The sequence below is a fragment of the Puma concolor genome, chromosome B2 (assembly GCF_028749965.1).
Source record: "Puma concolor isolate L17-30 chromosome B2, mPumCon1.1.hap2, whole genome shotgun sequence".
In the NCBI taxonomy this organism is placed as follows: domain Eukaryota; kingdom Metazoa; phylum Chordata; class Mammalia; order Carnivora; family Felidae; genus Puma; species Puma concolor.
In genome coordinates, this window is record NC_141671.1 from 134,749,801 (window position 1) to 134,765,018 (window position 15,218).

Consider the following 15,218-nt stretch of genomic DNA (forward strand, 5'->3'; position numbering starts at 1 on the left):
CCAACTCCTTGTGGGATTACTGCGACAGCTACTTAACTATAGGAAGAATTGTGAGAAGGTAAAAAGGGCAGTGGAAGATGGCTGCAGTACTTCTACATTCCTTTATATTTTGGAGCAGGTTGTGTCTAAATCTCTCCCACAATATTTGGCTGCAAGAACCAGAAACCCATTCAAACTCATTTATACAAAGATGGAAAGAAAGTGTAGCCAGAATTTCCAAGGGATGAGGACTGGGAGCTGGAAGGTCAGGAATGGAGAGTCTGCTCTCCACTTCTCTATGGCCACTTTGATGTTGTTTGTGTGTCTGCTTCATTCTCCCGTGTTCCAACTAAGTCTGGACATACTTAGCTTTAACCCCGGCTCCACATGACTTCCTAGTGCAGACTGATTAGCATGGTCTGATTCAACTCCAAATTCCCACAAGATGATCTCTTGGCTTGGCTGACTTCAGGTGTCTGCCTCTGATTTAATCAGATTGCACCAGAACACATAATTACAAGCCCAGCAATTCAGTAAGACCCAGGGGACCCATTCAGAAAAGGGGGCCTGAACTAGGCAAACTAACTAATTAATATCCCTGCCGCAATTTGCAAATGATTTAAATTCAATATTCGGTTAAATGGTGTAGTGAATCAATTATTGTCACACATACATCCTTTGGGAGTCAATAAATTGAAATGAAGTTGATATAAATAAATGCTAGCAGGTAAGGTAGATTTGGTCTACCTTCCAGAAAGTGTTTGCTGATAACATAATTTCTCATTAAAATTTTTATTTTCAATCTCTACTTTATTCCCCTCAATCAGCATCCAGCTGCCCCTATGAGACTACTAACAGAGCCTTCTTTAGCTTGGTAGCCTTTAAACGAGGTAATGAAGACCGGCAGATGCTGGAATATATGAATCTTTAGTCTTTGGCTTTCAATACCAGATAACTTAATGAACTGCCTTTCTTTTTGTATGTTGATTTTTTTTTTTTGCCTTTTTATTTTTATCATATTTTTAAAAAAATTTAACTTAATTTTTGAGAGAAAGACAGAGAGAGAATCTTAAGCAGGTTCCACACTCAGCTCAGAGCCCAACACCAGGCCCAATCTCACCACCCTGGGATCATGACCTGAGCAGAAATCAAGAGTCAGATGCTCAACCGTCAGCCATTCAGGCACCCCATTCATCATTTTATTCTTAACTTAAATTTTTAATTAATTTTAATTGATTCCTAAATTTTATACCTTAGTTTTTTTTTTCCTATCTTAATTTTAAAAATCTGTTGATTGGGGCGCCTGGGTGGCGCAGTCGGTTAAGCGTCCGACTTCAGCCAGGTCACGATCTCGCGGTCCGTGAGTTCGAGCCCCGCATCGGGCTCTGGGCTGATGGCTCGGAGCCTGGAGCCTGTTTCCGATTCTGTGTCTCCCTCTCTCTCTGCCCCTCCCCCGTTCATGCTCTGTCTCTCTCTGTCCCAAAAATAAATAAACGTTTAAAAAATAAATAAATAAATAAAAATCTGTTGATCAATTGAAACTGACTTACAAGAAAAACCATGAGTTTGAGGATCCATCATTTTTGCTCTCATAAAGGTAGATATTTGGGGGTATTGTTGTTTTTTACCGAACAGAATTCTGGATATGTCCTGGTTTCCCTGAGTTTGGAGAGGGAGGGTTGCAAGTTCACAAAGCTAGCCTCCATTAGCAGATATGCTCCACATTCATGCTAAATGTCCCATGTCCTCTATGAACTGAACTTTTGGAAAGGCCAGGATGAGTTCATAATCTGATGAGAGGGATGAGGTAGGAAACTCAAAACAAATATCCTAAAGTAAAAAATGGGGGACTGGCTTAAATTGATGATCTCTTGAAGTCCCTTTCACCTCAAGGACCCTGATAGTAGAATGGAAAAATTGACATTTAGCACTCTATAGAGTGCTGAGCAATGTAGTGCAAACTTTACATTTGTTTCTGTTTGTTCTCACAAAACTCTAGGAAGAAAGTAGTATTAATGTCGTTTTACACACGAGGAATCTGACCCTTAGAAAAAGTTAAGGAATTTGCTCAATGTTGCACATGTCACCAAGGCCTTGAAATTCATGTCGGGCAGACAACAGAGCCTAGGATTTTTCCACTGCTCCACAAGGCCTCTCAGCAATAAGCTGTCCCTTCTCCGAAGAGAGTTTTTAAAATTTATTTCCAGCTTAGATGAAAAGGTGCATCAAAAAATTCTGTGGGGAAGTGACTTCTTTTGCAATTGCCCCCAATGAAGGTGTCTGTATTTTTAAAAAGCTCTCCAGATACTTTCAACAACTTCCACCTGCTGTCCAGTGGTCTTCCTCCTCTTCACCTGTTCAACTCCTTTCATCTGGATTCAACTATGGTATCACTATACCTAGGTGTTCTCTGGCCAGTTAAATTGCTCTCTTTAGTTCTTGTGCATGATTCCATCAATGAATCCATCGTATTGTTGTACAATTACTTTTTATGTAAGGTTTGCCCCCTTTAGGCTGTGGTGGGCTTGTTTGAAGCAGACGTTGCATTTCTGGGTCTTCATTACCTACCACAAGGACTCAAACTCATAATGTGTTTCAGGGAACTAAATTAGTAAGCCAAAATTTCAGGGCCACTTGGAAATAGCTTAAGAAGACCCTCCAACGTGTTTTATTGCTTGTTGTACCCAGTAAATTAACTAAGTAATTCAATAAATACTAAGCCAGGAAGCAATTTTTTAGGTTCTAAGCCTAAGACTAGTTCCTGGACGCGGAAGCCCCGCAGAGAACTACATTTCCCGAAATCCCTAAGCCCCGGTTGTTGGTTCGCAGAATATCCTTGAAGGCCTGTCACATCAACCAGTAGTTTGACGAGAATTTCCCTGGACGCCGTAGGAGGCGGCCAATCATAAAGAAGAGGGCGGGCACTTCTGTTTTCGGTTCAGGAAACCCTTTGCATCTCTTTGCCAGTACACAGGATGATGAGGGGCAAAGAGTTATTAACCTGAGAGGGTGTCCTCCCTTTCCACCCCCACCCTACGAATTAAAAGTAATCTTTATGTGCTTCTATCCTTCCTTACGTTTTTCCCAGTTTCCACATCCTTTCCAATCAAATGCTGCTTGCTTCACATCCGCCCTTCTTTCTTGAACACACTCTCCGGGAGGGTGCCCCTGGCATGAATCTTTCAATCTTTTCAAACTTGAGCCAGACATTTCTCTCTACGTCTCCAAGTGAGATTGTGCCAGTGAAGAAGCGGAAAAGTCTGAGCAAACACTTCATTCTCCCCTCACCTCGCAAGAGTGTAGAAGCTACTGGGGATTACTTAGTGGACAATCAGAATTACAAGGCGGATTGTAGGTTCTGAAAATGAGTGGCGGTGCGGTGTTTACTTCCATCTTTGCTCCCGCCTCCATCCCCACCCACCCTAGCGTGCGGACTGAATCCAGGGGTGGTGTGTCACTGGCCCGGGCAGACACCCAGCCTTGGAACGGCTCCCCTCTGGCAGCCTATTCCATTCCAGCAGCTACCTGCCACGGCCACGCTTTAATCTGACCCACAGTACCAGATTCAGGAAATAATTAATATCCCCGCCCCCGGTTTATCTTCTTTCCTTTGCTAGTACCTAAGTCTGTCATCCTTTCACCACAGACATAATCGTTGTCTAGAAGCTTTTGCAAAACTCAAATCCAAATCAATCCAAAACAAAACCCATCCGTAGAGCGATATTGCAGCCAGCAGCCAGGAGCGTGTACCTCATTAAAGGGTGAGAGCATAAACCCCCGAATTTAAAATAAAGGCTTCCTGCTGCTCGTTAGTCTTCCACGTTTTTACTATCTCAGCTGCAGGAGAAGCAGCTGCATACTCTGCCGGGCGATTGGGGTGGGAAAAATTTAACCATGGTCTGGGATTTTCGCAGAAGGTAATTTAAGCCCCAGCTCCACTCCCGTGGAGGGGGCGTAGGGAGGGGGGGTGGTGGTAGCGAGCGGGAGGGGGGGAATGCGGTGCGCGTGCGCATGCTCAGCAGCCCCGCTCCGCGGAGGCCCAGCTGCCGCCACCACCGCGGCCGGCGCTGTAACCGCGGCTGCCGCTGCTGCTCTGGGCGGGCGTTGGTGTCGTGTGCCGAGGTGCCCTGTCAGGCGAGAGGGAGCGGCGGGGCGAGAGCCTGGGCGGCGGCGGCGACGGCGCCTGAGGAAGGCAGCGGGGGCTCTGAAGGAGCGAGGGCGGGCTGGTCCAGCGGCGGAGGAGCGGAGCGGAGAGCGCGGGGACCCACCCCGGGCGCCCTGCGTGCGATGCTGGGCGGGCAGCGGCGCTGAGAGGCGGGGAGGCCGAGCGGCGGCCGCCGCCGGAGGGCCGGCGACCCCCGGGAGGAGGAGGAGAGGAGGAAGCGCAGGAGCGGGAGGAAGCGCCGAGGGACTGCGGGGCCGGGGCGGGCGAGGAGCGGCGGGGCCGCGGGCCATGGACGCGGCGGCGGCGGCGGCGGGGGCGAGCCGGGGCGGCGGCGCGGCGCAGAGTCAGCCCGCGGCCAGGTGAGGCTGGGCAGCGCGGGCTCCGGGCGCCGCCGCCACTGCTGTGCCGCCGGGCCGCGGAGCGAGGCGGCGGCGGCGGCGGCTGAAGCGGCGCCACAGCAGCCGCGGCGAGCGACGGCGGCGGCCTCGGAAGAAGAGGGGTCGCCGCCCGGGGTTCTGGTGGCGGCTGCTCTCTCGTCGTCGCCGTATTTCCTGTTTGGATTATCTTGCGCTTCTCAGCCGCCTCCTTCCCCTCGCGCCCCCGCTCTGCCCCACTCCTCCGTGTCCTCGGTCGACGCTGCCCTCGGCCCGGGCTCGTTTCCCGCGCCGGGGGACGCCTCTTGCCTCCCCTTGCCGGGCTGCGGGGGAGCCCCGCCGAGACCATGAGGAAATTCAACATCAGGAAGGTGCTGGACGGCCTGACCGCCGGCTCGTCCTCGGCCTCGCAGCAGCAGCAGCAACAGCAGCACCCGGCTGGGAACCGGGAGCCCGAGATCCAGGAAACGCTCCAGTCCGAGCACTTTCAGCTCTGCAAGGTGAGCGGAGCGCGCAGCCCCGCGAAAATTGGGGGGTCGTTTTCCGCGGGGGGGGGGGGGGGGCACCTCGGGCTTTTCCCGGGAATGCCAGGGAATAGAACGCCAGTATTAATTATACCTCGGATGGAGGGCTCGCTCCTGCCCAAGGAAGCATTGGCTTAGTGGGTTATTTTGGAGATTGACATCATCTTACTCCTTTTGGTTTTTCGTTTTGGGGTTCCCCCCCCTCCTTTTCACATGCAGCAGTCATTTCAAGGTTGCTTCTCACGTATTTCACCGACCTTTAATTTGTATTGTCAATAACCTTACAGCCTTTACATTCACGCATTTTAATGTAATTCACCCACTTCGAAGTTTCCTTTGGAAACAGTTTCGAATGAATATTGTTCATCAAAAAACCAGACCTGTTCAACTGGATAGTTGCTTATCACCTTTCCCTTAAAATGTGGCCGGAAGCTTAAAATACGAAATCACAGGGTCCTTTCAGCATTCTGTTTGATTAAAAAGTTGGTACTGAGATTTTTGCCTGTTAATGGCACAATTGCCATAGCGGTCTGTAATTGGGAAAGAATGATGCAGCGAATTAGTTCACTGGCTGCTCAGTGAGATATACAAACTTGTCTCGATGTTAATACCTGCCTTATGAATACCGTGCTTTCATATGTCAGTTTCTTAAAAATGGCTGCATGCACATTTTTGCCCCAATGCCCTGAAATTCGGGGTTTAACAGCAAAATTCAAAAATAATATGTTGCACTTTATTTTCATTCTGTTACAATTGCAAAATTTGGGGATAGAGGTTTGATAATTGCTTTCCCGACCCTTGACGAAAGTAATTGTATGACAGCTTTTCTTTAGCAGTACTTGCATTTAGGATCCAAATAAAGTAACGATGAAGTTATCACACTTGAAATAAAACACGAACTGCATTTTTACATTAATTTACAGATCTCTTTTACTACCGCAAACTTTGGTATTTTGGTCTGAGACTTGATAGTATAGAGTGTTAAGAAATTTTCTTCCGTAGAATCCCAGTATTATGGAAGGGCAGAAATGAAAGTGTCACATTGGGAGGTATTTGTGTATGTGTGTGTGGTGTGCTCTACACACACATGTACACACACTCACTTCTTTTGGTTTCAGGTTCTGTGTGCATAAGTTTTGTTGATGTACGTTTTGTACTGGTTTTTTTTTTTTTTTTAAGGCAGTGAGTGCATGTGTATGTGTTCTGCATCAGTTATAATTGGTTCTAGATGCTAATGCCTCTACTGACTTTTCTGTTTTTAAATTCTGCTTGCTGCCTTGGTTGCTGTGATGTCATTTGCCCATCCCTAGACTGTTCGCCATGGATTTCCCTATCAACCTTCAGCCCTGGCCTTTGATCCTGTACAGAAGATCCTGGCCGTCGGAACTCAGACTGGTGCTTTAAGGCTGTATCCTTTCATTGAAAGTTTTCCACATTTGCTGTATCTCCCCAGTCTTTCTCTACTGCTGAGTGGTTGCTTTTTCTGTTTAAATTCCAAAAAATGGTATGATCAAGTATATAATATTTGTGAAATCATGTGGTGTTCGCTTTTCTCTTAATTCTACATCTATTCAGTCTATAGGTTGCTGGGGTGTTTCTCATCTCTCTGTTAATGGTAGCTAAATACGTATCCACATAGAGTTCTAAAGTTTTGCTATAGTAACTACTGTCTTTGCAAGGAGCTAGAAGTTTCTAAGGGGAAATCTCTTTGCTTATACTAGGGGTATATTGAATGCAATATGGTTTGGAATGAGATTTAAAGACAATAACATAGGACGCACCTTAACTGCTTTGGTAGATAGTGAATTTATGACCTATTGTTCTAATGAATTAGAGGTTGAATTTCATTTGGTTGTTTGACTTGCCCTTTGGAAAAAGAAATTAGAAAATAAATCGTGTAAATTAATTTTATATAAACAGTTAAGAAGGGTTGATATTTCTAGAAGTTTTAGATCATTTTGTTAGTATAATGCAAATGGATAAGTGTATTCTCTTGGTGTTTTCCCTTTCGTAGTCACATTTGTTATGTACACGTACTCTGAACTATTAATATAAGGAGAATTATTTTTCCTGACTATGCATGAACTATAATAGTCTTGTCATAGCATAGCATAGTTTTTCCGAATACCTACTCATTCTTCGGAATCATTTTTGTTTTTAATTCTGAACAGTGGAAAATACCTCTCACTTTTATACTATTTAACTTGAAATAAAATTGTTTTTATCATGAAATTTAACCATATTTAACTAAAATACACTTATTTTTAAATATTAAAATTTTTAAAAGCAAATGCTTTATTCATCTTTAGGATATCTCCTTATACATATTAAAGTAACGTGTTGGTAGTAAGAAAAAAAATCACAAGGCGATCACAAAAGAATTACTATTGTCAAAAAAAAAAAAAAAAAAAAGGAGGGAGCTTTACCTTTCAGATTGTATCTGGCTCCTGAGAAGAGCGGAGGAAACTTGCTAAGTTAGTTAAACATGTGCTTTGCATTTTCCTTATAATCTTTTAAAATCTTTATTTCAAAGCAGTACTGTATATAGTATCAGGATATGCTTCAAGTTTCATTTGTGATTAGTGTGTTATCTTTCAAAAAACTTAAGTTTTCAGATGGGCCATTAATATGTACTATTGAGTGAAATCTACTTTCATAGTAAATACCAGTCGTGCACACATTCCTGTTGAAATGGTAAAATCTGACCAGGCTAGATCTGAATCTGAATTTCCAAGAGTATGTCTCAAGGGCTCTTGCCCAAATGTCTAGATAGTTGAGACTAGAATTATTTTTGGCTACAAATGTTTATATGTTTTTATTCCTAAACCCAGTGATCATTACCTTCTAGTTTAGGGTTCCTGTTTTAGTCTTTTGAAGATGGGACTAAAATTTAATTTTGTCAGTATGGGTTCAAACTATTCAGCAAAACTCCATGTAGTGACAAGAATAGTGCATTGTTGGATCTAGATGGACTGTTTGGAACTAAAAGCAGACATTTTTTGTTCCCAACGGAAGAATATCATCACTGGATTAAAAGAAAAAAAAATAAAGTTAAATCAGTTATTTTTAGATTTTGCTTTTCTTTTAAATGGATTCAGCTTTTACTGTTTCTCAATGTAGTCTCAACTTTTTTTTTTTCTTTTAACAGCCAGTCTGCCCCTTGTACTTTTAACGTTTATTTATTTGAGACAGAGACAGAGCATGAACAGGGGAGGGCAGAGAGAGAGGGAGACACAGAATCTGAAACAGGCTCCGGGCTCTGAGCTGTCAGCACAAAGCCCGACGCGGGGCTCGAGCTCAGGGACCGTGAGATCCTGACCTGAGCCGAAGTCGGACGCTTAACCAATCAAGCCACCCAGGTGCCCCTGCTCCTTGTACTTTTAATGAGTACCACCAGCAAGTCCAGTTTTGTAAAACCAAGTATTTTTCTTTAGGCAACACTGTTACCTTTAATGCATTTGAGTAATGAACAAGTTGACACAAAGGAGTTAAAATATAGGCCTAATACTAATTGCCAAATAAAAGCAAAGATTGGGTGTTCCAAATCCTCACTTGTATGTGACTTGCTAATACATTCTAATAGCTGAACGCTATATGAAGGTGAACACGTAATTAGACGTTTACAGCTATAATTTTTTTTTTAATTTTAGAATCTTTCTTACTGTATTTAGAATGAAGTCAGGAAGACTCTTTACCAAACATGTTTTTACTTTTTAATGAGATGCATAATGAATATTCCAGAGTAACAGATTGGTTTGCCTTCTTTCATTTGACTGTGGAGGAGAAAGTAGGAAATGTTTTCCGAAGTAGGATTGAGCTATTAGAATTTGTAATACATATCTAATTAAAAAATATATATATATATATGTTTATTTTTGAGAGAGAGAGAGACAGTGTGTGAGTAGGAGAGGGGAAGAGAGAGAGGGAGACACAGAACCCAAAGCACACTCCAGGCTCTGAGCTGTCAGCACAGAGCCTGATGCAGGGCTTGAACCCACGAACCGAATGAACCGTGAGATCATGACCTGAGCCGAAGTTGGAAGCTCAGCTGACTGAGTCACCTAGGCGCCCCAATGCACATGTAATTTGACTAATAGAATGTCTTCTTAAATGTTGGACTATATGAAATTAATCTACTTTGAGGTTTTAAAAAAACTAGATGAGAAAGTTACATCTGATATCAAATGCTTACAAGAAATAGGGAAAATCTGAATTTTAAAATTTCTAACCAAAAATGAGGCAAGATGAATTTAATGTATTTCCTGCATTAGTCTACAGCAAGTGAATGATATTATAAACATGCTTTATGTTTGAACTTCTTGGCTTCTAGAAAGAATGTGAGGTTGGCATATACTTACTGATGGGAAGCAGGAAAGCATAATTTTATATAATACATCATATATAGCAGTGACATGATTTAATTATTTTAATTCTCTTTTTGCCATGTAGAAGTAAGTATGATTTGGTTCTTATGATTAATCTAGGGATGAAAACTATTGGGATAGAATAATCTAATTATTTTCATATCAACATCTAGAAAGGGAAAAAAGGTTTGCATTTCTAGTAATGCTGCTGTTGTCCTTGTCTAGATTCCTTGTCTAGATTAGTATAATTTTGAATTACTATAACCATGGGCTACTCTGATCTTTGTAAGCTATTTTTTTCGAAATAAAGTCATTTTATGTGTTACTCTTTCAAGGACTAAGCAGAAAACTGACATCTCAAGTTTATTGAATTTTTTAATAAAAATGTGAGTTTTTGTTATAATTATCAAAATTATTTAAAAATCTCATTTATTGTTTTCTTGACTTGTGGAAGATACAGTAAAATAAGCAATCTCTGATAAAGCATGGATTGTCTTTTAAACTACAGTGTAATTTTGCTGAATGCCAACTTACAAGGTGATTTTTGTACCTTGGAGTTCATTTAACCAACACTTACTAAGCGTTAACATTAGATTAACATTACTGTGGCCTGAATATATAATAACATAACATTAACTGTGGCCTGAATTCTGGTTCTTTTCTTTCTGTTAAAGAATTAGGTGTCTTTTATTTTTTTATTCTTTTAAAATGAACATGCTATATTAGATTATTTCCTTGAGAAATAATTCTGTAATTCCAAGTGGCAATGTATTGTTTTACGGGAGTATTCAAAAGAAATGAAAAATGTGATTCTTCATATAGTTTCCAGTCCTAACTAAAAGACTAGAACTTGTTAAACAATTGAATTTAGAGAATTATTTAGAAGTCTACTGACATTCTGTAAAGTCAGATTATAGGCAAAGTCATTGCACTTGATGATGTTGCTACACATTAGTAGATAAGGATTCAGAGTAGCAGGGAAGGACTAGGAAAATATTCTAGGCAAGCAATATGGGCAAAAGCAGAGAAAAGCAAATTATGATAGTTAAGAGGAATACCAAAGAGAGGTTGGAATAATGATCCTAATTGAGTTGGAGACAGAAATAGGAGCCAGTTGGTGGAAAACCATGAATGTTCACCTGAGTTATCTCGTTGTTATTTGGTTAGGATTCATTATAGTTACGTATTCTTGATCAGTATCTCTCAATAGTGGTAGCATTTTGGACTGGATAATTCTGTGGGTTTATCCAGCACGTAGCAGGCTACTTTATATCCCTGGCTTCCACCTAGTAAATGGTAGGGTGCCCCTGCTGTTAGTATATGGCAGCCTTAACTCGTACAGTTCTGTGTGCTCCACTGAACTATGCCCAAGTTGTTCAGTTAAATAGGATAATAATCCTACTTGGGTCATGCAGTTAGCATCACAATTAAGTGCAGTAATGTCTATGTATAGCTTTTAAGACCATGCAGAGACTGTTTTGGTGAATATTCAGTATACGATACTGTGAGAGTTTTTCTGTAGTTTCAATTTTCAGGTCCTTCATTAGTTTATTTCAGCAAATACTTGTTGAAAGGCAACTAGTGCCAGACACTCTTTAGGAAGGCCTTATTTTCATTTATTTTTGTTGCTAGTACAGTCCTAAAAAAATCTTGTAAGAGTACTGTTTGTTTTTTTTTTCTTTAAGAGTCATGGAACTGGCTCTTCTTAATCATAAGGCTGCAAAATTGCTATTGAGATATGAAAGTTTCTTGCACATAGTAGGCATTAAATGATTATTTAGTGACTTTGCACTTGTAAGATAGTATTAGAATGTTTGACTTGCTGCTTATGTTGTAAAACATAATTACAGCCCTGAAAAATTTAGAAATGATTTTTGTTCAGAGTAGTTAAAAGGGAAACAGTGTAGCTAGAATTAAGCCCCATTTTTATCTCCTCTTCTCCCCTGCCATCCTTTTTGTCTATGGAAGAATTCTAGTCATTTGGAATTCTAGCTCCAGAGGAGAAACGAGGACTTTGAAATACTTTTACTTCTCAACTCTTAGTTCTTTATTAAAGAGGACTTTGTATAAAAGGAAGAACGAGTACTGTGTCAGCAGTAGGTTGTGATTCTCAGCATGAACTACTGCAGCAGGAGGAATAGGCACTTTACTTTAGAAACAACTAGAAATGGTGCCTGCTTGGAAGCAGTTACTTTGCAATGAATTTCTTTTCAAGAGAAACAAGGTGTGATAGAATCTGAATGGAACTGAAAAGGGATAAGTTAATTAGTAGGGAGTCAAGTCTGCTTAGGAAGCCTTTCTGCCTTAAGTTAGATAGGTTTTTATTCCATATTCTTTGTTTTCCATTTGTTTTTTAGTATTTTTTACTTTTAAAATTATAACCTGACTTTGCCATCCTAGAGGAAAAGGGTAAAGGAATTTTGGAAGGATGACTTTATCGTTAGAAGTGTTCTAGTCTTCAGACTAATTTTGGTTAAGCCAGCTGAAATGGGTTTCAGTCTCCTTTCCTGTAAAATGGGGAAATTGGGGGTGTGATATCTGGAGTCCTTCCATCTCTAGGATCTTAGAATTTCATTTTCTGTAGAGGATTGGGAATGTTCTGAACCATTTCTGTCTAATGGGCTGCTTCGAGGACGTGTAAAAGAGGATGAAGTATTGGACTCCATCCCATTGTGGGCCCCTTTACTTTGTGTCCATTGATTACGTTCAAAATCCAAGTCGGTAGATGCACAAATGTAAACCTTTGTTTACAAAATGGAGTGGGAAGGAACCTATGAAAAACATGCACTTTTTTTGTTGTTGAAAACTCACGTTGAATACTTAAGATACTAGGTTGTTGCATTTTTATTCTATAACGGATAAGGTCTCGTTATGACGTAAACTGGGGCGTTTAAAAAAAATTAACAGTGTACTTTCCTTTCTTGGGTGTAAATAGTAAGGATAAAAAATTAAAATGAAATTACATAAAATTACTACTGGGTTTTGTTAACCTTAAAAGTAAAACTGTAAGTTTTTTAATAGGAACAGATGGGTTTATTAGAGAATAAAAGAGAATTGCAATCCAGGACAAACAAGCTGCTAAAAACGGTAGGCAGGGGTGCCTGGGTGGCTCAGTCGGTTGAGTGTCTGACTCCAATGATGTCAAGAATTCATGGTTCATGAGTTCGAGCCATGAGCCTGTTAGCACGGAACATGCTTCGGGTCTTCTGTCCCCTTCTCTCTCTGCCCCTCCCCCACTTACTCTCTCTCTCTCTCTCTCTCAAAAAAAAAAAAATATATATATGTATATCTATACATATACATATAAAACGATAGGCAAGTGCAGGTAAACAAAGGACAGACACCCTTTTTTAAGCAGAAAAGGACGTTGGGAAGGCAGTTAGGATCTACCAGTCCGTTGGAGTAAAACAGGAATTCAAATTGTGGGACTTCTCATTGGTGGAGCTGTTGCCTGGCGGGGGATGAGAAAAGTTGTCACCTCCAGTTGGAGTAGTGGAATAGAGGGGACTGCAAGGTCAAGTCCATCTCTTCCTGTTAGGTCTGCAGTTGATGATGAGTGGTAGGATATGAGCTCCCCCTGCCAAAACCTCCCAAATCCATTTTAGTGAGGGTTCCCATTACTAATTTTCACAGTTCCTAATCATGTGATTTTATTAATTTTTATATAAGAGATTGAATATAGAGACTATTGAATTGTTGGTATGTAATTTGGGTGTTAAATATGGTAATCATATGGTTACTTGGGGTAGTAGTAACTAGTGATATACATGTAAATAATTGGATGATGGTGTAGTTTTGCTAAAAGGTAAGCTTTGGTTGTTTGTCTTTGGTTTTAACTTCATGCATTGAAAGTGACACGTTATTTACAAGAAGAAAATTAATAACGAGTGTCAGTATTGTTTTGTTTTATAATGTTTAAATGAGAATTTTTCTTCAGTGATTTGGCATATTATGATCATAAGAAGGTATACTCCGTATTTTAGGATTACGGATTAATGAAATGTTTTTGGTTTGAGCTACACAAATCTGTCTAGAATATAAGAGAATAATATAGAAAAAGTGTATTTTACTATATCACCACCTTATTTGTGTTCAAATATTATGTATTTAAATATACTACTATATTTGAATAGTATAGATTTTCAGATAGATTTTAAACATAATACAGTACTACAGAATTTCTTAGGAAGTAAAACAAGGTGATTTTTGCCTTGATTTATGTGCAATAAACTAAGAGTTCATGAAAGACTACCAGAAGGTACTTGATAGACCTCTCTTCCTTTAGTCACGTATGACATAAATCATTCCAAGAAATAGCACTTTCTGATTTACTCAGAATTCTTCGTAGGTAGAAAGATGTTTATGTTTATAACTTAATTAACTTATGCTTTAATTTGAACCACAGTATATCTAATTTTTATCTGCAACAGAAGAAAGATAAGTTGGTTATCTTCCCCATATTCTATAATTTTTAACATTTTTGGTGAATTTAAATGCCTAGTAGTTACCCACTTTTCGATTTAGTGATCCCAGTCGTTTTAATCTTTCACTCTTGTGTTTCATTTTAAAGAGATTTTGGACATGAGTTATGTTTACTGCGTAACTTTTTTTTTTTTTTTTTCCTTTTTTGGCTGTGGAGGTAAGTAGGGGAAAGAATTGTTGACACAGGTTACTTCTTTCTACTCACTCTTTCACAAAGGACCATGTGTTCAGCAATTCCTTAAGTCTAGAATATATTTCATCCTGTTAAAATAATTCTTATCTTTAAAGCTCAGTTCCTTTGTCTTTGTGATGTATATTTGATGTAGTTTCATCCCCAGTTCCACCCATCTAGCCATCTTCTTAATGTTTAAAATCTAAATTTCTACATTACCATTCTTTATATTTTAAATGGCTAAAATTAGACCTTGTGAAATTATAACATTGAGTGGTATTTTCTTTTAAAACAAACTGTCAGAAACATTATAGCATGTGAAAATATGCGGTGGAGTCGAAAGCAATGCAAATCAGAATTAACCAGTATCCTCTGTTTTATCAAGAGTCCAGAAACTGGAAAGTAGTTGGTATACAATTATAAAACAGAAGAAATACAGATTCTTTTTTTTTTTTTTTAATGTTTGTTTATTTTTGAGAGAGAGAGAGAGAGAGAGCGAGCGAGCATATGTTGGGGAGGAGCAGAGAGGGAGACACAGAATCCAAAGCAGGCTCCAGTCTCTGAGCTGCCATCACAGAGCCCGACCCAGGGCTTGAACTCATGGAACTGTGAGATCATGATCTGAGCTGAAGTCGGACACCCAACCAACTGAGCCACCCAGACACCCCAGAAATACAGATTCTTAAATGATCAACCTCATAGGTTGTCTACGAAAGATCATACTATGATATGGGTGTGTTTGTATGCTCGCATGCCTTTAAAATAACGAGGATCTAAATCTATACGTTTAGTTCAGGAGTCAGCAGACTTCCTGTAAAGGGCTAGATAGTAAGTATATTAGCTTTTTTACCAGTCTAGCACAAAAGCATCCACAGACATGGGGAGGAAGGAGTATAGATCTGTTTTAATAAAACTTTAGTTCTAAAAATGGGGGACTGGATTTCTCCCACAAGCTGAAGTTTGCCAATCCCTGTTTTAATTCATCAGGCTGCCTTGCTTTTAAGTCATTAGTGGAGAGGAATGCTAAGGAAGGAACTACTACCGACATTTTTATAGTAAAGTTTCAAAAATTATACTTGCAGTATCAGTTTAAATTTAATCTTTTAGTCATAAATAGAAAGCAGTTTAAGAAAAAGTAATTCTTAATGATATATAGTA

At 40.2% G+C, this 15,218-nt stretch overlaps 1 protein-coding gene across 4 annotated transcripts in view; it reads left to right on the forward strand.

The window, feature by feature from the left end:
* The first annotated feature begins 4,727 nt into the window (after positions 1–4,727).
* Positions 4,728–15,218, forward strand: part of STXBP5 (syntaxin binding protein 5) — a 168,418-nt gene continuing 157,927 nt past the window's right edge. For all 4 annotated transcript variants that reach the window (XM_086708080.1, XM_086708081.1, XM_086708082.1 and 1 more), the window contains exons 1-2: positions 4,728–5,018; positions 6,353–6,450. In XM_086708080.1, the coding sequence (XP_086564206.1) occupies positions 4,866–5,018; positions 6,353–6,450 (251 nt within the window). In that variant the 5' untranslated portion in view covers positions 4,728–4,865. The remainder of the gene's footprint in view (positions 5,019–6,352; positions 6,451–15,218) is intronic.